The sequence below is a fragment of the Antennarius striatus genome, chromosome 21 (assembly GCF_040054535.1).
Source record: "Antennarius striatus isolate MH-2024 chromosome 21, ASM4005453v1, whole genome shotgun sequence".
NCBI lineage: Eukaryota > Metazoa > Chordata > Actinopteri > Lophiiformes > Antennariidae > Antennarius > Antennarius striatus.
In genome coordinates, this window is record NC_090796.1 from 14,372,170 (window position 1) to 14,396,460 (window position 24,291).

A 24,291-nucleotide genomic window follows, 5' to 3' on the forward strand; every position below is an offset into this window, starting at 1 on the left:
GACTATTTTGTGTAGTATCAAATAAAAAATCATGTCAATTTACTCTTCAGTGACATTACATTTTATTTTTGTTCTTCCATACATTACACATAAAATCCATACAATAAAGATAACCCATTATTCATAATGAAATGTTTACTGCTATGCAAATGTTTCTCCATAATAAAACAGAAAATCACACTCATAGTTAGACTGATGTGACCGGCTGATATTTTAAAGGAGAATAATGTCTTTCATCATCCTTTGGATTTGAACACTGAATGTCTTGAAGTGTATTGAAAAAAATTCATGTATACAGAATTATTCATACATGAATCTTCAAATACATTTGCATCTGTACACAATGATACTGTGATTTTAAATAGTTTTGCTTACAGTCAAATCAGTCACACAACTCTATAGCTTCAAGTCTTGATTTAAGTGTAGCCCACCAGACGGGGCATGCTGGGAAAGCTCTTGCGCATGCTCATACACTTTTCCTGTTCCAGGAAGAGTGAGTTGGCTTTGACTGACAGGTCGTGCTCCAGAGCCATTTTGGTCTCAACCAGATTCTGAAGTGTGCTCTCGGCCTCCACCAGCCTCACCTGAAGCTTATGAATGGTGTCCTCGATCTCTCTTACCTCACTCACAAGTCTAAAGGAGGACAGCAAAGCAGCAAAGCATTAAGGTAGATCATAAATCTGGATTGGTGAATGTTGTCCACTGGTGCAGCAACAGAACGTACTTGTGGTATGGGTTATCTCTGCAGAGTTCCACGTTGGGCCTGTGGGTCCTCTCCTCCAGCCGAGTCTGGGCCACTTTCAGGGGACACTCTTTGTCTCTGAGGGCCTTCTTCAGAGATTCAATCAGCAACTCCGTCTGAAAGATCTCCTGCAGAGTCTGCGCCAAAAACAGTAATTGTTCAATCATCGTTTAATTCAAGAAAAAACTTCAGCAGCAAAATAATGATATTAAAGGAAAGGGGGGAGGATCCTGCAGCATCAACGCTAGAGGAGACCTTGCATGTAAAAAGCTGTACTTTACTATCTTCGGATTGCCCGAACAATGGTATGCTCTGTCCAAACGCATTTCATCTAATTTAATTCCAGCGAAGGACTCCTCCTCGTAACTGACAGTGACTGAGCTTTATTAAGGACTGTATGCCTCGCAACACAACTGCTGTCAGTGTTCAAACCCAAAGAACAGCTGACATGAATTCAAAGTGTAACCTTCAGCAATTAACCCAAGGACAATGGCTCTCACTGTAGATACGGCATAATAATGAAAGAGGCGTCGTTACTGTTTGTCTCCTCAAATGGAAAAGTTGTACGCTCAACAAGTATGAAGGCTAACGCAGGCAAGACAAGTGTCCCCTACATGCAGACAATAAAGATGTATTTCATGTTTGGCATGTGGAACATAATTTATCAAATGCTTCAGAATCCAGCACATGTACAGTATAGCATTCACTGCGTCTACAAAAGAGAGACACCACATATCTAGCTAATAATTAGTCAAAATTAAATATCCAAGGATGTAGGGGAATAATGCAAACTGATGCATAAACAAGTGATACCCTAGCCAGGTGCGTCTGCAGACTGTTCTTAGCGTCAGCAGTTTCTGATATGCGATTTGCGAAGGATATGTTGACATCGTTGAACTGGTTCCACATTTCGTTGGACGTAGTATTCAGCAGGATTTCGATCTCGTCCCTCAGCTTGTGGGAGGCGGCGCGTTGACTCTGGGAGTGCAGGATGTTTTCGTCTGTGAACTTGGACCACGAGTCGGGCAGAGAACGTCTGACAAATGGTAAAGAAAACAACATATGTCTTCAACCATGCAACGAGTTTGGAAGGCAGTATAGACTGCTTGTTTAGGCTGCTACATCGGTCCAGACTGAAATAACCCATATCAGCTGCAACTGATCATTCTCAAGCCTGAGAACAATTTCTCTCAAGTCACAATTTGTGGTTTTGACTGAAATGTTTTGCCAATTAGTGAATTGATAACCATGAAATTTTTGAGGCAATCGAATAAATATTACATTCACTAAAGGTACATCTATGTAGCCTTTATACTGAGTATTAAGAAAATGAGATTATTGCTGAATCTTATCCAAAGATTGTCAGTAAAAAAAGTTCTTGTTGCTTTAACGTTGTCATTGCTAAAGCTTGTTGATGCTTGTATTTATCAGGGTGACACAGTTGCTACTGTAACATTATCCAAGTGTAAGACTGGTTAACTCTTGCCTTAATTGTTCTGGAGCTGTGGGTAAAGAAAGAGCTTGGGGAGGGCTTCTTCTGTGCAACATGAACCGTCTTCATTTCTCTCAGACAATCAACTTACGCAACGTTAACACATATCTCAAACACTTCATCACCTTACTCTAGACCAGAACTCCCTAGCAGGTTTAATCAAACATAAAAAAGCACTAGCGCCCGTCAGATGTAATGAAGTTAATATTTGATCACATGAAACTATACTCACGATGGGTCCAGTCTTTCAATCCCTCTGTAGTAGCCGATACCATCCGATGTGTTCCTCAGGTGGTGACACCTGTCATCTATCCTCTGAGCGGTCACTTTGTCGCTCATGTCTCTTTCCAGTTCATGCTGGGCAGCTCGGTTCGACCTGCCTCACCCAGGTAGTACAGAACGAAAACATGTCAAATATGTAAAGAATCATTACAATGAACCATTTGATAACTGGGATTCCAGACTTACGCTAGCTGAGCTATTGCTCTGTCCAGATGTCGTCTCATCCTTTCCTGACATGACTTGATGACTTCCACTTCCTTGTTGCAGTGTAGGTAAAAAGCATTGATAAACCAATTCATATTCCTTTACCGTATCATGAGCCACGCTAACATACTGTACTCCCGCATGCTTTGCATTACCTTTATGAGACCTTTCTCGACATTGTCATGTACCAGATCGATGGACATCCGCTTCTCTCGGTGGTACAAACACTCTTGAGACACCTATTGACAAAGTAGTCATGACTAAAACAGGTTTAAACCGCTGCATTTAATATAATCAGCCGTTTTGACAGATGAGGCATGAAAGAGAGCAGGAATGATAAATCTAGACTGTGTAGATTGCAGTTTGAATAGAGCAACTCTGTCACAGTCAACTCTGACACTTTCTCCAGTTACCTGGGGAAGTCTTTTAGAAACCTTTGCTATATGATCTTGGCCCATCAGCTTCACAAGATCTCCAGCTGCAGAGGTGACCCATTCTGGGCAACACAAACAACCAGTAGCATTTTAACAAACAGATACTGTTGCCTCAAACAAACTGGGACCCCTTGAAAACAGGTTTCACCAAAAATACAGTGACACATCAGAAAGGCCGGACCAAGTTGCTAACTTTTCAAGGCAAGTCCAATTTTTTCTTGAAGAAGTTGAAATATTCCCTCAAAATTCTGATATTCTCTTTTAGAGAGGAAATGTTTCAGGTAACAAAGACATTCATTTTAGTATATTCATTCCACCTTACCTGAAGGGGCCCCTCCGTCTCTGCCAAGGCTCTCTCTAGCCTCCTCTTGACCTCGGCAAGGACTGATATCTCTGTCACCATGTTGTCAATCTCATGGCTCAGCTCAGACCTCCAAAAGACAATGTCATTGAGCCGCTCTCCAATGTTTTTGCTGGTATTTTCCTGGGTTCGTCTGGTCAGCTGCTCCCTGTCCTGCATCAGCCTGATGGTGTCTTTCCTCAGTCTCTCCGCACTTTTCCTGGATGACTCGGACTCCCTGTAGTTGTTTTGGTTAGACTTGTACCAATCTTCAGGAGTGTAGCGGGTGGTCAGCACAGTCCTGTTGGAGGGGTAGAACATGGTCTTGGCTCGTACCAGGTCTAAATTGTCTCTCTGCATGGTGGAGAGGTTTGGAGGCATGCTGCTGCTTTTGTAGAAGCTGTTGGTCCTCCACAGGTTGGCACTGGGGTTCATGGTCAAGGCAGGCTGGGTGTTGCGATAGCTCGATGCCATGGTGGAGATGGCAGGAAGGAAGTTGCTGGTTTTTGGTCGGGTATATGTGGCTGTCAGAGTGGATCCAATCAACTCCATGTCTGTTTCCAGTCAGACTTACTCTGATTGTAAAAACTCAATAAGTCCCAAAGAAAAAATGTCAAAACACAAAATAAAGGAGCTTATCAAGATCTAACAGAGCTGTAACTCGGTACAGTCGGGTTACCTCTCAGCTGTGCTTACCTGGAAATGAGCTCAAGAACTCACTAAAGGTGCACTGACATACATAATAGATAGCCAAGTTTGGAAGTCATTCATTCAGTCAGCCAATGGTAGTGCACAGTCCTAGGCAGCTGGAGCTGGTCTGTCCAAGATGTCTGTTGACACAGAAGCAGTTGCCATAGGTAACCAAAACACTCGGCCTGGGATTTTCAGATCAGTGTTGAGCAGGTGCTTTTACTTGTTCCGGTAAATATACAGTAAAAGAAGGACCTGTCACCAGAGTCTTGATGCTATTTCCATCTCTGTAATTTATTTTTCTTTTTCTTTTCTTTTTTATTTGCATATACTGGCTTGCTTATAAACCCACTCTAATTTTTCATGTCTATTTTTAACACACATTACAAATCCTTGGCGCAACAATCCCACATAGTTGCTGTAGATTTGTATACATTATCATAGCGGACTTGACGTTTCCCTAAAGATTTTCTTGCCCTCTCCTTAACTTTGTAATCATTCTTCATCCATTCTTCAGATTTCTTGCGGTCAAATAACCACAATAAATCTGAAATCCATTGCCAAAATTGTGTATGACTGTGTAGTTTAATTCACATTTTTGACAAGGTGAGCAATCTGAGCTTAGTCTTTGAAGCAGAAGAACTGTGTTTGGTTTCCAGGCATCAGATAGCTCACCCTCAGCCTGAGAAGATATCTGTATGGGTTACAATCACCTCTTTAAAGATTCATGCTGTAGGAAGAGTCCACACAACCCCCTGTAGCACAGAATAATAATCTGTGTTGTGTTACCTCCCTTTGGAAATGAGGATCATTTACTCTAATCTGGTCAGAAGGGGTAGAGCTGGAAACACGATAGCCTTGTTTCCGCTGCACACTCAGGTGAAGTATGCTCATATTAAAGTACACGGTGCTTACACTTCAAATACAATGTCCTTCTTGTCTTGTCAGCGCTTATTTGTTAATTCTATCTTTATTCAAGTATAAGTAGACACAAGATTTCAATCATGCTGATCTAGCAGCTTTTTATTCATTACAAATCAACAACGCTTCGAACATCGTATACATTTCAAACAAAAAGTCTGTTCTGTGTTCTGTATTTGTCCACAGTTCTAGCGTACAGCAGCAGCCTTGGCTTTGTTTACCCCGGTTAGTTCCAACATGATCACATGAGCAAAGAATTCCATTTACTTTCTAGTATACAGTTTGTGTGGTGACTGTCAGCGCCACACTTGAAGCATTGTGACTTCTGTTTCGACAGTAGGCCATCATCGCTTTTTTTTAATTCAAAACCTAGAAGAAGTCAGTTGTATGCCCTGACATTCAATTTGAAGCCTATTCCTGAGGTAAATGTTCATTTAGGGAGCAGAATCAAATTTGTAGATTCATTGCTGTCATGTTTCAACCTCCTTAAAAAGACCCTCTGTCTTGCTAATGCCTCTATCTATGTTGTTATCTACACCTTCATCCCCACCATCATCTTCTCATCCGCTTTTGGCTCCAGTTAATAAGGGGGTTCTGGACAGGAATGGCTGAATTAACATCTACACTCCTCTGTGAATTCATGATTGCGCGTCAAAAAGATCAACGAGTATTGATTGCTATGTGATCGGCTTGCAGGTTTCTACACCAGAAATCTCCTCTGTGTCCACAAAGGGCAGAACCGAGTAGGGATTTCAAAGAAGCCGCTCTGCAAACTCTTGTCACGGCTCCTGGTCGGGATACTTTTGTCATAAACAAGGAGGTTTGGATTTAGAATGGAATGACATGTCACTGCTCCACCCCTATGGCCTCAGCATCACTTAACATGGCTAGGTTGAAGAAAGCCCACCCCGCATGCCTCCGCAGCCCTGATCTCAGCTGCTATAAATACACCCCTGAAAAGCATGAAAACCCAGCCCTCATATGAAATTCATCTCCTGGACAGAGCTGCCAGTGTCTGATGGAGAAGTGCTTCCAAGTAAATATCCAAACTGGCCTGTGAACGTGAGGAGAAACCGTAGGGGGAGCACATATAGTCAGTTACCTCGTGGCTCATGGGGGTATGTTGGGAATTACTGCATAGTGTGAATGTCTTCGGAGGCAAACATGCTATCAACGCTGTGGCCCTCAGTTGAAAACCGAAAATAGGAATGAAAATACAATAAATAACTTCATAGATAAACTTCGGCCTGAAATATGTAGTATTCAGCAGCTCGTTCCCCTTCCCCCATTTTTGTGTTCATTCACCTAAAGCCGAACAGTTTTGGGAAAGAATACTGACTCAAGCAGGAAAAATCATCATTATGATTTTGGTTTTTTGCATGAAGGCAGTGAGTGCATGCATTTATACAGAAGAGACAAAAGAAGAGCTGCACGCAAGGTTCTCCTGTGTGAGATGTCACGTGACTGCACTGAGGATTGTATTTCATCGATCTGTAAGAGAGACGAGCTTCCACATTTATCTTCATGTCCTTTTATTTTGCTGCACAAACACTGGACAACGCAACCGGCACCCGACATTTGCACGTCACGTCTCTAAAACTAAGTATCGGGTTTCGCTCGATCCAATCGTGACCAATATCTGAGAGACGAGTGAAGTGAGCAAGTAAGTTGGGCCTTTTTTCAATGTCGTCTGTGACGTATGCAAAACCGTCATTATCACCAGCCAGATATAAACACAACCCTGCATTTACTATCGGACTAGCAGGAAGCGTCATGCAGAGACGGATGCTTTGACACACACAAACACAAATACACACACACACAGGCATATTCATACATCCTACGGCTGCGACATATCCTTCAGCTTATCAGAGGACGAGGTCAGAAGTGTTTTCTAAACATTCACACCCATGAAAACACGTCTACGTCTTTTCCCCCTGGGCCCCAGGTGTTTCTACTCTTTCGACCCCTCACCCATCCACCAAGGGTCACGCTTCCTGCCCGAACTACCTTCAAGGCCTCTCCAAAACTTCCCCTCTTTAAAAAAAGTTTACTCTCAGCCTCCCACTGAGCTTTTCACGCTCCTTTAACTTCACAGTTCAGCGGGTAAAACAGTTTGGCTTTTTTGTCTCGTATAACACAGGAGGTATTGGTGCAAATCATAAGTGCCTTCTTGCACTTCCTCTCATACGACATCAACCCTTAGAGTTGTTACTTTGCTTATCACTGAGGCTTTTTTTTCTCAGCAGTACCAGGTATGTATGGTGTTGACAGAAGTTGACCACATGGTTTGATAAAACTTGAAAACAATTTCTTGCATGGGTGGAGCAAAGAAAAAATGCAAGTCAGACCTCTCTGTTGGTACACACTGGTGCTTCATGTTGCAAAAAGATCGTTATTAAATTCAAATTTAAATTTGCTTTTTTAGTAAATGACCAGAGCTGCTCAAGCAGACACCATTATTAATTTGGTAATTGTATGAGTGCGTCATCTAAAAATAAAGCACCTTCCCATGATCGGTACTGCAGCTGTCGGTGATGCCAGTTGAACATATCCATGTTGTGTAGCCATTATAACCAAGTGGTATGCTTGTATGCCTTGTGCGTGTTTCTCGGGGGTTACATGGTAACTGTTTGATAGTGTTCAACTTTAGTGGAAAAGCCTCTGAGGCAGAGAGTACTCTACAAGCTCTATTATATTACCTACACAAAACGAATGGATAATGGATTAGATATTCAGACAGAGGAAGTAGAGAGGGAGACAATCAGGCAGGCGGCAGATGATGCATGTGGATTGTTTCTCTTCTGTTATCTGGTCTAAAGTGATTATCCATGACCCGGCATTGAAGTTGACATTTCCATCCACGCAATCACTAGCATGTCTTACTTTTGCCGTCCAGCAATCACCCATCTACAGCCCATGATTGAGATCTCCTACGTTACCATGGAGCGCAATGGGAGGAAGCAGACTAATGCATTTATTGTATTCCTTCCCAGTGTGGACAGTTTAATTCTACCTCCACAACATCACCCTGCAGGAAACAACCATCACACAGAGGTGGCCAGCACTTGTCACGGGGTAGGTGGGGTGGATGAGTGTCCGACAGGACAGGACAAGCGAGCGGTGGATGGATTCTGGCCACCACCCCTTCCCCCCCACTCTGTGATCAAGGCTCCCAGTCGTTAACTTCCAGAGTGGGACGAGGGGCCATGAATGCAGGGCTTTGTCCGGGCCATGGTCATCACATTCCACTGGAGCCACTGTGTGGCGTGCAGCAGAGCGGAGGAGAGGGCAGGCCAGGGCAGGACACGGGAGGCCTGGACAGGAAGTACAGTCCAGAAGCTCTGCCTGTCTTTATGTGGTGAAAAATCAAGATCATATCAAGACTTTCTTCTGTGCCGTTGATGCACTTTCCATTTTCCTAATAGCCTCTTGATGCAACCTGCTTCAAGCTAAAGTAATTCCAAAAAGGTGATGTTGGAGAGATCTATTTCCAGCAGAACAGCGCCTCTGCTGGTCAGTTTGGGGTACTGTAGTACCAGCTTCATGAAGGCCTTCATGTTTTTATCTTTGACCATTGGTCGGTGTAGGTCATCAGAAACAGAGTCCTTGCTGCTGGCACACCCACACGGCATGTAAGTGAGCATTTAGCTTCAGTGAAAGATTCACAGGAAGAAGCCAAGTACTTCTAAAAGGGAGATCACTCATTTGTTTCCATGCTGACTCAGGAACTGACTTACACACCCTTGGCCCGGTCATTGCTCTCTCTCACACACGCACACCTCCACCCCAAATTAGGAAAAAATGCAGCTTGTGCTTGTCATGGGCAAGACAGGAAGTGAATGATAGAAACTTCAAATGGTTGCACAGTGACTCACAATCATGCATGTAATGGTCAGAGGAATATCTGGAGCCTTAATCATGGGGGAAGGACAATGCATTCCTCATGTTGATGCCACTTCGGGGTGACGGCCTGAGATGAGGCATGCTCAACATGTGGCCGGCTGATGTGTGAACTTGCATTGAGCTTCAGAGCCAATGAGAAGAGAATAAACGACACAAAGAAGCCAGTGTCTCTGCCTCAGAACCTATGGTTTCCTTTATTTTTTCGCTTCCATTCTTAATGCTGTATCTCCGGTTTTCCATATTCCTCCCTGGTTGTTCCCTTTAATCACTTACTGAATGTTCCGTTTGCTGCAGCACTCAGTACCCTTTTTATAGCCTGTCGTAGTCTATGTCCTCTCACACAAAGAGGTGTCTGTCAGTGTTTATGGGAGACTGTGCACAGCTGGACCTTGGCAGCATGGGAACAAGCTTGGAAGTGGGGCCGGGGCTGCAGAGTCCAAATGGACTCTGTGACTGTGGCCATTACTGCCACACGATTACAGGCTTCAAAAACACTGTAGAGGGGCCTGCCATGTTAAAAAGGGAAACACTCTCCTGCTCTTCTTTGACATGGATGTCTTTTAATTGATGTCTTTCTTTTGAGATGCGAGAAATCTTTCTTATGTTTTATTCCATGTTTCAACACTGACTTCTGGAGTTACTACCAACTTTGGTGACCTTGTGATTTCCTCTGAAACCAGTCAATCAATCGATCAATCCTCATCTACACGCTTCTTTCTATTCACGTTTCTGTTCGCTCTAACATCTCATTAGACAAACAGATGCTCCGAACATAATTTTGCTTTATCTCGTAAACATGTGTCCTTGCGTAGTGACACGAGTTATGTGGCGCTCGTACATTTAACATATACACAGCTGAGGTTACTGCATTCCCTAGCTCTGCATTCCCTTTGCATAATGCCAAAGGGCCAGAGTGCATCAAGTGAGATATCAGATTGATCCAAAGGCATGTTCTCATGTTAGGCCTTCAGAGAGACACACCCTGCTGCAACGTAACCCTGTAACCCTCCATTTAGCAGCTTCTAATTAGACAGAGAGGATGCACAATTACTCATTTTTTTTATTCTGGACATTTTTTTACAATGTTGTTCTTCACTGCACGTTGCCTTCATGCTCAATGTGACCTCTGCAAGAACTGTAAGAAAAGTTGGTTTGTGGTTTCTTCAATTTCAGCACATTTTAACACCATTGTTCGCCATCTATGGTATGCTCTTGACCGTAAAACACATTTTTGTAAAGAATATAATCACATTCTCTCTTACTTGCACACACACACACTGTCTGAATTCTTGTCTAATCGCTCATTCCGGCAAAACAAAAGTCAAAGGAAGATTCAGATGTAACACTACAAGGCGGAGAAAGGCATTTGCAACCATGGCTTTTTTGTTCGGACGGCATTTTCCAACCCCTTCGCCCTCCTCCTCCCTCTGAAATGCCGAAGGCATCTGGTTGACGACTCCTCACAATCTTTTAAATTGTTCTCTTTCTCCAAAATTTTCACCGAAGTAGAAAGGGCCTTTGTCAGCGCTTTGAGGAGACTTATCTTCCAGGGCATCTTAACTTCCTCGTAGACGGCTGCATTGGGAAGTCTTAATTTTGAGCGACAACATGTTGCCTTTTCCATTTTTCTGCCTGACAGAGTAAAGCATTTGTTTGTCAGAAAAAGTTGCGGCTTGTAAATATGACTTTCATTAATTTAGAAATTGTGAGACAGAAATGGAGTGGGACATGTGACAACTAAGGTCACATGGTTCCCAATTTGGCCACTACACAAAGAGCTGAGCTGCAAAAATGTCTCAGTGGAATTCCAAGTGGTAACATCTCCAGCCTCTGTCAAATCCCACATTTCATAGCGGCCCTTATTGCATCCAACTGAGATTACGATGATGTTTCAGTCGTCACGCGTGTCCTGCGCCGCCATGTCAGGTGTGTTCGCCACGTGAGGCGAGGTGTCGTGAGACAGTCGTTCGCATGGCTCTGGTGAATACGCGGCAGCTATACGGCCTCGTCTTGTGTGTAGACAGGACGGCCCGCAACAGCTGGGAATGTGCATTGACCTCAGTGGGAGGAGCCAAGGTCAGCAAAAGCGAGGTCAAAAGAAAGATCAGACCTGCTGCGCCGTGTCCAGAGGTCAGCATTGAAAACTAGATCAGGCTACAGCGGATAACGAATAGCGCCAAAATAAGTTCTTTGTCTTTTCTGAATTTCTTTGGGAGGGGGGACTTTAATGTCTTAACTGTCAGGAATTTGCAATACCCAAACCAACTTAGAACAGTAAACTCTTCCACTATATCAACTTCTTCTTCTACTCCTCAATGTGAGGCTCTGCCGGCTCTCCAGTCCTGGATCCAGGCCGCTGTGGTGAGCTCTCGGTTGTTTAACAGTTTTTTTCCATGAAGCATTTTGAGGTGACCACCCAAGGCCTCTGACCACACTGTGCATTACTTCCAACCAGAGGGAAGTGGAGGAAGACCTTTACTGTGCTACTGCCTCATTCCTCTCTCTCTCCCTCCTCCTCCTCACCCATCACGTGCCCACATAGTTGATCTTGGCCGCTGAGGACAGCGGGGCACAGCTGCACTCGGGACTGGATTTCACCCTCCTTGCATTGGTAAACCGCTTCACTCCCTCTCCTGGACAGCTGCAGTTGACCAACCGAAGGCATGTTGATGGTGATGTCTGCATTCATTCGGTGGCTGCGCAGACTCAACATGTTGGAGTTATAAGAGGCGATGGGCCTTGATAAGTGAGCAGACACGCCTCTGCCAATTCCATGGATACATTGAGCTATTTAAATAGATGCAGCGGTCTGAACGCAAGCAAACATTACCAAGATTTGTGTACCCTATGTACAGCAGCATGCTTTATTACCCAGCAACTAATACAACAAGAGTTTTTCTAGGATTTGTCCACTTTGTTTTTCATTTTCTTTCATCCAAACGGAGGACAAACAGGTTGTATTGAATGTAAATTAAATAATCTAAATTATATTTAAACCTTCATACTGAGGTCCTCTACTCGGAGCTACCAGAGCAAATACTGGCAAATGTTATGATACGGGGAAATTAAATAATGAAATGGGAGAGGCATAGTGCATAGAAGCTAATAATAGACATTATAATGCAATCTGTGTAGAATGTTCTCAATAGGAAAAAGCTGAAACTGTCAAAGGCAGTGATTGAAAGTTGAATTTGAATAAACACTGAATGCTGAGCAGGGATTGGTTCGTATATCTGAGGTGTAGAGCATATAGTTTAGCGCAAAACAGAGTAATGCGAACAATTAATAGACAGTGTGCACTAAGCAGTGGCGACACAGTGTGTAACATTTTCTTGGCTCGTGAGCACAGTTTCCACTCAGACCGTTATGGCACGTTGTGTGGAAACAGCATCCGTCCACTGCAAGGATATAAAAGACAGAAAATTCCTGATTGAAAGGTAATTTACTGCATTTACTGTCTTACTTTTGTTTGCAGCAGACATAATTGTCCTTACTGTTCCAGTAGAACGAGCTCTGCAGTCCTGGTGTGAACTGGATGCACAGGAAATAGATCGTATTGTCTTGTCCTTAGAAGGTCTGCAGTTGGAGAACCGTTGCATAAATGTTTGCAAGCATGAAGGAGGTGCAGGAGCACTATTTATTTGGAACAGTCAGTTAGACCTGACTCGCTGCTATCTGTTCCACATACCAGCCCAGTGCCCCTGTCAAAAAACTGATATATGTCATATGAACAATGAAACCACGTCACTGATCCAAGCCACCACCGCGGTGTCACCTGTCATGCAGAGCAGAGAAGATGAGCCCACCTTGCAAACTGATCACACCACTACCCTCAAACATGTAATCCTTGACATCTTTAATTTCTACATTTCAATGAAGCTCACTATGATGTAGTTACAACAGTACCCTTCCACATCCAGCCAGTGTCTGGAGTGGACAGTGGGAGTGACTGGTGTGAGCATAGGACAACTTGAAAATGCCTCAAGAATGGAGTCAGGTTTCTACTGGTATCAAGTATTAATATTTCTATTTATTGAATTCAGTCTTCCACTGTTTCAAGCCCTCGTTGGGTTGGGTAAATTTTGGACCTCAGATAAGGGTCGATGTTGGAGCTGCGGTTAAGGTCAGGATTGGAGTTATGGAGTAGTTTGAGGGTTGAAGGTCAAGTTGGGGTTCAGGTTTGAGTATCTTTTGGGGTTAGGGTTATCAATGCAGCGAGCTCCAATTGTGACCCTAATCCTACCTTTAAAACTAGCTGCAACAGTAACCCTAACCCTAGGTTTGACCCTAATCCTAGCTGCAAAAGGACATAGGCAGGGATGCTCGACTGTGGTCTGCATCAGGGACCAGCCACACCATCGGATGACTCCCATGGAGACGAGAAAAGCATTTTGCCATTCATGCTATTCTCCACTACCATCATTGTGTTAATAGTCTCCTCATTTTTGTCTAGAGATCGACAGCTACGGCTCCCTCTACAGGGGAGTAAGTGCATGGCCTGGAGAGATTTGGTTTCTCCATGTAACAGTAATATTTATAATGATGCCACTGTAATTTGGTCTATTGGTGAAATACGGTGTGGATATAAGTCCAGCCGGTACCGATGGCGTAGCATGAATTCCCGCCCTGATATGGCATCTTGGATCCAGTTTAGAGAGTTGCTATTGGGGACTGGGTCTCCATGTCATTTATGGTCCCACCTCTCACTGTCGCCATACAGGGATCTGTGGTTTGGGAGTTTATGTCTGGAGTATTAAAGGGAGGGGTAGAGACTGGAGACTAGAAAGGAGATCCATTTCTCTAACCCTAGCTGCAACCCTCACTCTAAGAGCTTTCTGGAAAATCTTCTGTGGGTTGAGGAAGGAAAGATGAATACATCCAATTGGCTAGAAAAGCCTGAGGAGTCGGTCAATCTAGAAAAAGGGAGTGGAAAGAGGAAGGCAGTGGGGTAAATGTTGTAACAGGATAATAAGGACAAAGAATATGGTATGGTGGGAATGGCAGACCATTGAGAACTGTAGTAGAACTTAGCAGAAAAAGGGGAGACTTACCCAAACGTGAAAGGAGGCAGGCAATCCCCAAGACTCTTTTAGACATGCTGATGTTGTTGTCATGGCACCAACATATAAGTCATTAAAAGAGGACAAACAGAGAACAGAGAAGGTCAATGGGGAGAATGGTCAAGGTTAAAGAGCACAGAGAACAACTAGGGGAAGATGAATGGAAGCGATGGGAAGAGAGGGGCCCGGGAGAGGAAATGGCAAGAGGGGAAAGTTAGTCACCAACAAAGTATGATGGACTTTATTCTGCTTTATATTGTTCAGCATGGAAGTTAAAGTTGTTCCTAATAAGGAAAATCAAGCTTATAACAACCTATAGGTTCACAACTTTTCTATCCCGGCCTCATTGTCACAGTTAGAGTCAAGTTCAAAAGTTGAAAAGGGGGGGGGGGCAGAATGAAGAGGACAGTTTGTGTCTTAAAATCTCATTTCCTGGCTCTAAAGCTTGCAAATTCCTTGACTGTGCAGAAAAAATGAAGGAAGTGAAATCACAGGGCATCCGGGGCTATACTGTACACAGTCTCCTCACATACAGTATGGATCCTATGCACACATGGATAAATATTTAGTTTCCTGAACTGGTGGAAGATGCAGTCAAAGGATTCCGCCAAAGCGTAATTGGATCACTTAAAGTTTGCGAGTGACTTTTTATCGATTATATTTTTGTTGTGGAAAATGTGGAAATTGAAAACCAGGAGTCAAACTAATTTTTTTTTTTTATGACGTCAGCAAGTTTGGAATCAGATGTCTTCTGAAGATGGACATCTGGAAGCCTGATCTGACTGAAATTAAATGGAGATTTGCAACTAAATAAAACCCACAGACTGCAATCTTCCTCACAGACGGACCGCCGGTCAGACAATGTCCCGCTTTGTGATCGCCCTGTTTTACAAGATGCTCCAAATTATTAAGCCCCGAGCTGTTGTCGTGCATTACGATGCGCTTTTTTTGTGGCACAAAGCTTAAAATAATAATAAAACTGGATCTATTTGAAACCACAGGCAAGGTTTGGAATGGAAACGGAAGGATTGCGGCCAAATGTGCCCAATAGAAGTGTTTGAAATTAGAGTGGGAGAGTGAACACGAGTGGGGGGAGACAGAGGAAGCTATTTTCTGGACACGCTAAAGAGGAAGGTGCTGCCCTTGTGACCCGATATATATGAATGTCAGTCAACATAGCGGACACACCCAGTTGCTTTACATGTCAGCAAGGGAGAGTTTCCACAAAAAGTGTCACAGCTGTTTATTTTCTTCAAACAATAAATTGAAACCAGCATTTCGCACTTTTGCACTTGACAAAATTGACGTTGAACCCGGCTGTTTTGTGTCCGATCCGGCGGCTGCAGGAATGTCTCTGGCCTTTATTGGTGCCAGTTCTGGTAACACCCAAAGCATCCGAAGCATCCCAGGCCGGGTGGGCTTGCCATTTATAAATACACCCCTCTAAACGCGTCTGAAATTCACTGTGTGGTTTCCACGGCCCTGAGGTTCACTCCTCGAATAATACGAAGAGGAGGCGCACGTGTGCTCACATTCGTCGTGCGTCAGGGCGTCCGTCCAGCGGCATAGACAGGTCGCAGCTACAGTAAAAACACTCATTATTTACGCGTCCTGGATTGGATTTATGCAAACGCGTCATTCAGTCCGAGCACGAGATGTGTCTGCGCAATCATGGGTCACATGACTGCACAAATATGATTTTACTCGACCACGGGACGTCATTAAACGAAATAAAACTCAAGATTAATTTCTTAAAAATGAAAACAGATCATCATGAGGTGTGAAATCCATACGGACAAGGTTACACCATAAAGGTTCTGACCCTTAAACCAAAGTTTCACTGCGATCCTCCAAAATAGCTGCTCCGCGCCAGGACATCAGTGACCTTTTGACCCCCTGCTAGGAATGTGTAGGGGTGTGGATTTAAGGTTCTGTGCAGTTTGTGTGAGCAGCACATCTCTTACGCTTGTTGGGGTTTTTTTTTATCCTTTACAGGTGATACGTTTCAGAATTATTGTTAGATGCCTGTACATCCGACACAGCAGATTTTTTGAATGTCTATTTACACTCAAGGGAATGATTCATCCCGCCTCCTGGCGTGAAACATTGATTTCTGGGTTGAGGGACGATCGAAAAGCAGCGATTGGCCAATCAGCAACATCGGGCAGGATACCGATTTCATGCCAAGGAAGGGTAAAATTATTGATCAATATCGACGAGACGGAGACATCCTTCAATTCTGTTCTGGGGACAATTAAAAGTACGGTCTCCCGTGTGCTGTTCTCTAGCGGTTGCTTTAGGAAAATCAAATCCCTCTATCCCACCAAAAGCAATTATGTCCGGCTCAGATAACAGAAGTGTCAGGCCGATGTAATCCCAATTCGCCCTTCCCGACAATCAGGGGTGAAATCTGGTCCGGTCTGGGATCATCCAGTAATGTGATGGGTTTCTGGATCCAGTTTTAAACTCCCAGACTCATCCATAACCCCCAGTGTTTTATATTTAGGATCTATCTGGATGATTTTGTCAAACAACCACTAACTTTTTTTGTCTTCAATCCAAACACGTTTGTCGGATTTCATGTTTTGAACCAATATTATTTTCTCCAAAGGTTTAAACGTGTTTCTTTGCAGACACTGTGATACTTTTATTCCCCCCCCCCCCCCAGTCAGCAGTCTTCAGGTGATGAATGATGTGATGCATGTCGGATGAGGCCAGCTGGAGCGGTTAGCGGCTCATTAGTCAGGTCGGTGGCTGTAGAGTCCATCGACTCTACGGCTCCTTTTCCAGGAAAACGGAAATTAAAGAACACTTCACAGTGTAGTAATAAATGTGTGTTGTTACACTGCAGAATTAATATTTGGACATTTTTAAACCGTAATCCATCAAAGGGAATACTTAATCCAGAGTCTGTCATCCACGTGAAGGAGGATGATGGTTTGGATGGAATGTCGTTCGGATCAAATCCAGCTCCGCATCCCAAATGAAATCCCTATGAGTAGCAGTGGAATGGAAATAGAGGCCATTTAGACTATTAGCATAGCAGGTGACCCCACACCTGAATCTTTATTCTGGAGACAGCCTGTCTCTCCCATCACTTCCACAGATTGTGAAACAAACTAGAGACGCTTTAATGCTCCTGTTTCATTCCTGTCTGTTTCTTGAGATGAAATCACTTAAAATTATTTCTTGTTTTTTTCTTTTTCCAATTACACCAAATGTCAGAGCTGGTATTAATTATGAGTCAGAGACAGAACAAGGGTGGAGCGACATCATCGGGGTGGATATCGGACTCGTCTGAGATCCGAGGCTTTAGACCCTCAGACCGGCTAGAAAAGCAGAAACACCTCTTTGGCAGATGTCAAACACACACACACACACACACACACACACACATACATGCAGGCATCTGGTAAAAAATAAACGCCACAGGGAAAAGGGCGGTGCTGATGATGGAGTAGCGAAGCATCCGTCCAGTCCAATCCATTTCCTCTGTGTTTTGTTGTGAAATCCCTCTCGACCCCACCTTCAGCGTCTTCATCCAGAGGGAGAGAATGTGCGGCTACGCCCGTTTTCTGTAAATACATTCTGTCTCCTCTCCGCCACTTCTTCCCAGGGCACAGAAAAAAAAAGGAGCACACCTCCCCCCCACCGCCCTCCTTTCACCTCCCTCCATCCCTTCCCCTTCCTCCCTCCAAGCCTCCACATGCGAGAGGAAGCTGAACCCTCTCCACCCTGTGAGAGGTTGAATCCCGGAGGAGGGGGGGAAAGAGAAGGGTGTCGACCTGGATCCGTGGACTGACAGCAGGAAACGCTTGGAGGAAAACGCACAGGAACTGTGTGTGTGTGTGTGTGTGTGTGTGTGTGTGTGTGTGTGTGTGTGTGCTTTTCAATAGTAACAGACAGGATATGTAATGTCAGAGCGGTGATGCAAAGCTGTGGCATGCAGGGAAAACGCAGCCTTAGAAACAGAAACGCCCCCCTTGTCTCATGGCTTAACTATCTCTGGCTGGTCTCCCGTGGAATTTAAGGGCATTAAATTGGCATTTAAGAGACTTAAATCTTTCCGTGAAAGGCCGAGTAGGACGGACTCAGAGTGAGTCTGAAAGGACATCAGCTGTAAGCTGGAGGTGAAGGCCAGAGGGAATGAAATGTCACGGCTTCCTAGGCAAAGACATCTGAAGAAGTAGAAGAAACTGCCTCCATATCCTAAAAGAAAAATCTCCATAACAAGACTTTTTCCCTTGGTTCTGTTCAGCTGTTATTAACCACGGAGACCATTTGGGTGCACAAACAGCTTTACTGTGTTTTTTCTTCTTTTCTGAAAGTCTTTCATTGTTAAACGTAGCTTTGATGCTTCCTGGACAGTTTCTTCTCTTCACGTCAGGAACTCATTTTGAGATCTTGCAGCAGGTCAGTAGTTGATGGAGCCACCTGGACAAACTTCCAGCGGTGTGTTCCCTTTGATTTGAGGGTTCCCAGAACCTGAAAGCCCTCACTTAAGGACCAGAGTGGGGGGAAAAAAGCTCTCACACCAGCTCAAGAGGGCTATTTCCAAAATCGTGTTATTCTAAAGTCCACAATTGCGAGCACTTTGGGTGAAAATGTTATCCCTTCATTGAAATGTGCTGAAAACAACTTTAATTATAATTTATGAGAGGCAGACTTGGAACCTGATTGGATGGTTTCTTTTAATCAGCTTTGCCAATCAATCGAACGTCGTATCAGGATCAAATATTCTCCCTCGTGAAGACCGTCATCATTCAGACATACCGATCGCTAAATTCTATCGCAACTCGCACTTTATGCCCCCATCTTGGTTTGTTTGACCACTCTCTCATTTAAAAAGATTAATTGTCTGCTTCAGACTAGCTCAGCGCAACTAAACTAAATATTTAAGTGTTTGAGGCGCGTGTGGTTTGGCTTCAGATCCATCGGTGATGGTATATCCCTGACCCTGGTTTGTTTTTCTGAGCCCATGCTCCAACTTCACCCACCGTCTTCTTCTATAGAGGAAATTTATTTATTTTTAAATCACATGCATTTTACTCCATCTTTTGCCTCAGAGAAGCAGAACATGTGTGCTAAAAATAATCTCTCTGAGTCATTTCTATGTATTTATTTTTTTTCTATCTTGCGTTCACTGGAGGAACAAAATGCACACAGGACAAATCTGTCAAGGATAAATCAGTGGATTACAAGGAATACAAGCCGGCTCAGACTAAACAAAGGAAGAAATGATTGCAGAGTTCTAAGAAAGATTTTGGCTCTTTGTTCAAAGGTGCATTTAAATGACGCAGCATTAAAGGACTCAGAGTATGAGCTTGTCCACAAAAACGCATGAAATCCGATAAGAACTCTGGAAGATCAAGTGTAAAAGGAGTCTGACTGAGGTCAGCATAGTAAGAAAATACTTGAAATGAATGAAGGTATTTCAGAATTGTTGATTTCAGATGACCTGCACAATAAATAAATAAAAAATTTCTGCACACTTGAAAAGATTATTTCTCTATAAATAAGGGAAAATACATTTGAGTATGTCTTGGACTGGAAAGATACTAAGATGTTTGGTGGAATCAACACACAGGATTCCATAAACTTCCATTAATCCAATTATATCCTGAACCCAGGATGAGAAACAAATGTTGAGCAAGAACCGCTACCTCCATCTACTGGTCATAAATTGAACCAAATCACAAACAAACTACAGTCAGCAAGTCATGCTATTATTTCCTGGTCATGTTCCCATTCTGTTTGAAGACTATCTTTAAGAAACTCTTCATGGATGTCAGTTAATTTTCCGGAGAGATTGTGAGTGGGAAACAGCAGGAAAGGATGAGGAGGATCCAGATCCAGAAGCTTTTTTCCTGCCTCATTCATTCATAAAAAGGTTTAAGAGATGTCAGATCATCATTGGGGCTCACAAGCTAGAAATAAATTCACGCTGTCTTCATAAAAAGAATAAAATCACTTCATGAAATGCAGCAGATTTTTGTCTTCACCGATAAAACCTCATCATTCAGGATAATTGCAGCTTTTCAAGAAATCAGGGAGGAAGAAAATAAGCAGCTGCGGGAGGTTGTGACTCTGTGAGTGATTGGTTTGGACGGTAAACAGAGGCTTTGTGTAATGTGTAGAACAACAAACAAGCAGAAATGCAGAGGAAAGAATCACAGCATCGCCCGCAGTGTTCCATTTGTCAGTAGGGAATTACATCTCTGGCATAAACACAGACTGGGTCACATGGTTCTGATCCTCCTGTCCCGTCTGTGGTTCTGATTTCATATGCATGGATTTAAACAGAAATAAAAGATAAAAGAAAAAAATGTCAATTTGTGTGATAAAATGCAAAACATAAGTATAGGAAATAAAAAATGAAACGAGATAATAAAGAATACATCAATGTGATCAACAGTGGGATTTTATTTTCACATCACTGAGAAAGTTTGGGCCTGGAAAGCAACTAATGTTTAAATTTAAATCTCTTTTTTTTTTTCATTGCATGTATTGTATTGTAATCTTTAAACGCTGATTTATTTTTTCGTGGTTGTATATTTTGTGTGATTTTGTTTTGATATGTAACATTTTAAAAATAGAATCTTATATATAGTATGCCTGACATAGTACCCAATGCTGTACTTAACCCTTGACCCGAACCCTTTTCTACTTCTACTTCACTTCCTGAAAAACAATTTCCTAACATTATGAAATAGGAGCCGTCCAATCCTAACCCCCTCCTGGACCTTAGAAACCCTCTACCCCCATTTTGTATCTAATCTCTCCTTTGAATTATTATATTCATTTAATTTTATATATTTGACGAAAGACGTGCTTTTTTCCCCCTCAAAACAGCACCATCTGGTGGATTCTATCTAGAACAACAACAGGATATCAGTTTTTTTTCAATTACTGTACTCTCAAGTGAAATCGATCAGTACAGCCCTTAAATGTTATCTAATGATCAAGATCCAGGCATCTAAAAGTAATGATAAAGACCAACGATTGATCCATTAAGAATGAGGGTATTAACTAAAAAGCTTAAATAAACATCCAATTTTTAAAACTGAAAAACAATAAACCCATGAGACAAAAACACAAACCATTTAAAGTCCGGCAAGACAAAATTCAACTACATTAATGAAGAAATCAATTATCAAAATTGAACTGGCTCTGGAACACACATCAGACACTTGATCCTGAGGAGAACCAACGAGGACGTCTTCCACGTGTCAGAAGTCCAACCAAAACTTACATTAACACCCGGATGAATGAAAATAAAGCATCGGCAAGAGCTAAAAATTAAAATTAAAGTCTTATTACATTAAGGAAATGGCATTGTGGCTAAATAGGTGATTCGTGAATGAAAACAAAAACCTTCCAAAGAGGCTTATTTAAAACTCCACAAAGACTCATGGAGACTCATCCAGCCAAACCCTCACCCACAGTTTTAAAATCATCTCTGATTCAATGCAGAAATTTCTTAAATCTACAGTTCTCAGTTTTTTTCCCTCTGTATCATTGTCTGATAACAAATCCTTCTTTTTCTGAAATCCTGTTTTCCCAAACTTCGCTCAATCCAGTTCAGGAGGTGCTGATCACATGACCCCCCTGCTTCTGTCAGCTCCTAAGGATTGGAGTTCCTGTTGGGTGGTCGACTGCGTTCCCGACGACGTCGCCCCTTCCTCGCCTTCCCCTTCGCCCTGCCGGCAGCGAATGGCGCCAGGCAGCGAGCTGCAGAGCGCCTTCCTGAACATGCAGCTGGAGAAAACATAAATGATGGGGTCCAGGGCAGAGTTGAGGAAGTTCAGCCCCAAAGACACAATGGTGAGCTGCGTGAAGGTGTAGAAGGCGGCGCAGTCCCACGGCCGGTAGGAACGGATGATCCACACGCCGATGGTCGTCACAGTGGTGGGTAAGAAGCACACCATGAAAACGGCAACGATGGCGATGCACACTCGCATCGCCTTCCTGATCTTCTCCGGTTTTCCCATCTGTCGCTTCTTCAAGAATCTGGAGATCCTGATGGTGCAGAAGAGCAGCATGATCAAAGGAATGATGAACTCCAGCACGGTGAGGATCCGGTGCATTCCCACCAGGATGATGATGGCCCTCAGGGCCTCTTTGTACGAGGTGAAGAAGAAACACTGCGTGGTGTTGCCGCTGCTCTTGATGTGGTTGTAGGCCAGCATGGGAACCCGAGGGCTGATCACCAGCATCCAGACGAACGCCGACACAAAGACTGCCTGCTGCTTCGTCATGCGGTTGAACGGATGGTGGGGGTGAACGACCTGGGGCACAAAAAAAAAAAAAAAAAAAGACGAGGATGGTCACAAACAAATCCAAGTATCTATGAAAGTATTTGCATTCATTTCCTTACCTTAAAGTAACGATAGATCGCCACCACGGTCATGAGCGCGATGCTGGCCGAGCGGTTGGAAAACATTAAGAAAAGGTTGATTCGACACAATCCGTCTCCGAATATCCAGTAACCCCTGAGCAAGGCATCGATCCGAAGAGGCAGACTCACTAGAGCCAGGAAGTCCGCAATAACCAGGTTGAAAAGGAACAGGTTGTTCGGGTTCCAGGTCTTCAGCTTGAAGCAGAAAATCCACAGGGCAACCAGATTTCCCAGCAGTCCCAGTATGACATCGAGGGTGAGGACTGGGGGGAGGATCACACCTTCCAGTTGGATACCAACCGGCGGGCACCCGCCGCCCCTTCCACCACCAGGAACTGGAGTGGTCATGTTGTAAACTGGGGTTGTGATGAATTCATTTTGCACTGACACCATTTTTTTTTTTTTTTTTTTTTTTACAGAATAAAATTTATAATTTACTATCTAGAAAAAAAAAAGAAACTGATCAAATGTTTAGAAGAGAGAAGGAAGACTGTTTTATATTAAAAAAAAGATTTCAGTGGATGGATGAGAGGAGGTTTGGACAAACTGACGAAATAAACAGAATATCTGAAAGTTCCTCTTCTTGTTTTCACATAGAGAAAAATATCTGCAAAAAAAAATCACAGTCACAAAGAACTCTAATGTTTAAGACGCTTAAAGCAAACATCCAGGTCAGTACTCACTGAATTTTTCCAGTCATCCAGATGTCTTGACGGTGTGTTTACGTCTCTTATAGGATGGAGCCGGTGGCCACAACTCTTTCAGAGTAAAAGCAGAAGTGACGACGGAGATCAGAACTCCTGGATGAAGCCATCTCAGGACAGAGTTTCCCGTGTGAAGTAATAGTTCTGCAAATTCTACAGCAGAACAACACGAATATCAAATTACCTTCGCCCAATTCAACACTTCCTTATTGTTTCGGCGTGTGAAGGTCAAAGTTCACTGTCAAGCTGAAGTTATATGTGACTGACGGAAGCTGTCAATCTGAGCCGTCTTTAAACTAATAAGTGGTCACGGTTTCCTCGTCGTGTTTGAATGCGTCACCCCGGAGACGCTGCAGGTCAAAAGGGGACGTTTAGAAATATGTTCCAGTGGTTGAGAAACTTTGGAAACCGCAAGATGAGAGTTGTTGATGTCGTGTGTGAGGACTTGGCAGGAGTTCTTTTATGTTAAGATGGGATGTTTCCATCGGTGGAGGGGAGGGGTCACAGGAGGTCATTTTTTAAATCTACCATAGGGGGTCTGCTAATGGTTCATTCTATGGTCGCTGCTTTATTGTAAATCCGACTCAGATGAGATCAGGAGTGAAAAAGTCGTGATTTGAAAAGCACTCCGTCTCCTGGAGTTAAAGCCGTTGGTTAAAGTTTTGTTTTGTTAGGTTTGTGTCTGTTTTGTGTCACTGTTGCGTTTTATTTTGAAAGTTCATTCCTATACCATGTGTTTTTTGTACTTCTTGTCTGTTGTTGTTATTTATATTCATCTACATTTAATAATGTTATTTCATAGTGTTAGCATGTTACTGTTTGGAGAAGAAAGAAAGAAAATGTCGCTTCTGTTGAACTTTAGAGCATTTTCTTCATTCTGAACGATATTTACAGGTGTTTTATTTTTACTTTAATATGTACTAAGATCTCAGTCTGCGTCCAGTTTGGGTTCATAAGTCCTCTGTCTTCTGTATTTTCATTCTGTTTCAGGGAAAGTTGTATTTCACAAGATAAATGTGGTGGTTGACTTTTAAGGAACCAAGTCTGACTCAACAAAGCATTTAGAAATAAATCTGGAAATTGACTGACCTTGTGGACCTGATAAAATTAATGAAACA

General features: G+C 43.1%; 2 protein-coding genes across 3 annotated transcripts; both read right to left on the reverse strand.

The window, feature by feature from the left end:
* Positions 1-212: 212 nt before the first annotated feature.
* Positions 213-4,145, reverse strand: tekt3 (tektin 3). Its single transcript, XM_068305972.1, has 7 exons — positions 3,477-4,145; positions 2,876-2,959; positions 2,703-2,773; positions 2,467-2,610; positions 1,556-1,778; positions 725-879; positions 213-633 (listed from the first exon to the last, which is right to left on the reverse strand). Exons 1-7 carry the CDS (start codon positions 4,044-4,046, stop codon positions 417-419), a joined length of 1,464 nt encoding a protein of 487 aa, XP_068162073.1. The 5' UTR covers positions 4,047-4,145; the 3' UTR covers positions 213-416.
* A 14,321-nt stretch (positions 4,146-18,466) lies between these two features.
* LOC137588947 (hydroxycarboxylic acid receptor 2-like) lies at positions 18,467-23,236 on the reverse strand. 2 transcript variants are annotated; one of them, XM_068306306.1, is made up of 3 exons: positions 23,153-23,236; positions 22,449-23,076; positions 18,467-22,359 (listed from the first exon to the last, which is right to left on the reverse strand). In XM_068306306.1, exons 2-3 carry the CDS (start codon positions 22,860-22,862, stop codon positions 21,667-21,669), a joined length of 1,107 nt encoding a protein of 368 aa, XP_068162407.1. In that variant the 5' UTR covers positions 22,863-23,076; positions 23,153-23,236; the 3' UTR covers positions 18,467-21,666. The 2 variants fall into 2 exon arrangements, with proteins under 2 accessions (XP_068162407.1, XP_068162406.1); XM_068306305.1 differs by having other exon boundaries at positions 22,449-23,173.
* Positions 23,237-24,291: the final 1,055 nt, after the last annotated feature.

Excerpts from the sequence above, each read along its gene's own strand:
- tekt3 (XM_068305972.1), bottom strand. The coding sequence starts at position 4,046 with ATGGAGTTGATTGGATCCACTCTGACAGCCACATATACCCGACCAAAA. Across the intron at positions 2,611-2,702 it reads AGAGCAATAGCTCAGCTAGC|GTCGAACCGAGCTGCCCAGC; the intron begins GTAAGTCTGGAA and ends TGGGTGAGGCAG. Across the intron at positions 1,779-2,466 it reads ATTGAAAGACTGGACCCATC|ACGTTCTCTGCCCGACTCGT; the intron begins GTGAGTATAGTT and ends ACCATTTGTCAG.
- LOC137588947 (XM_068306306.1), bottom strand. The coding sequence starts at position 22,862 with ATGGTGTCAGTGCAAAATGAATTCATCACAACCCCAGTTTACAACATG. Across the intron at positions 22,360-22,448 it reads CGATCTATCGTTACTTTAAG|GTCGTTCACCCCCACCATCC; the intron begins GTAAGGAAATGA and ends TTTGTGCCCCAG.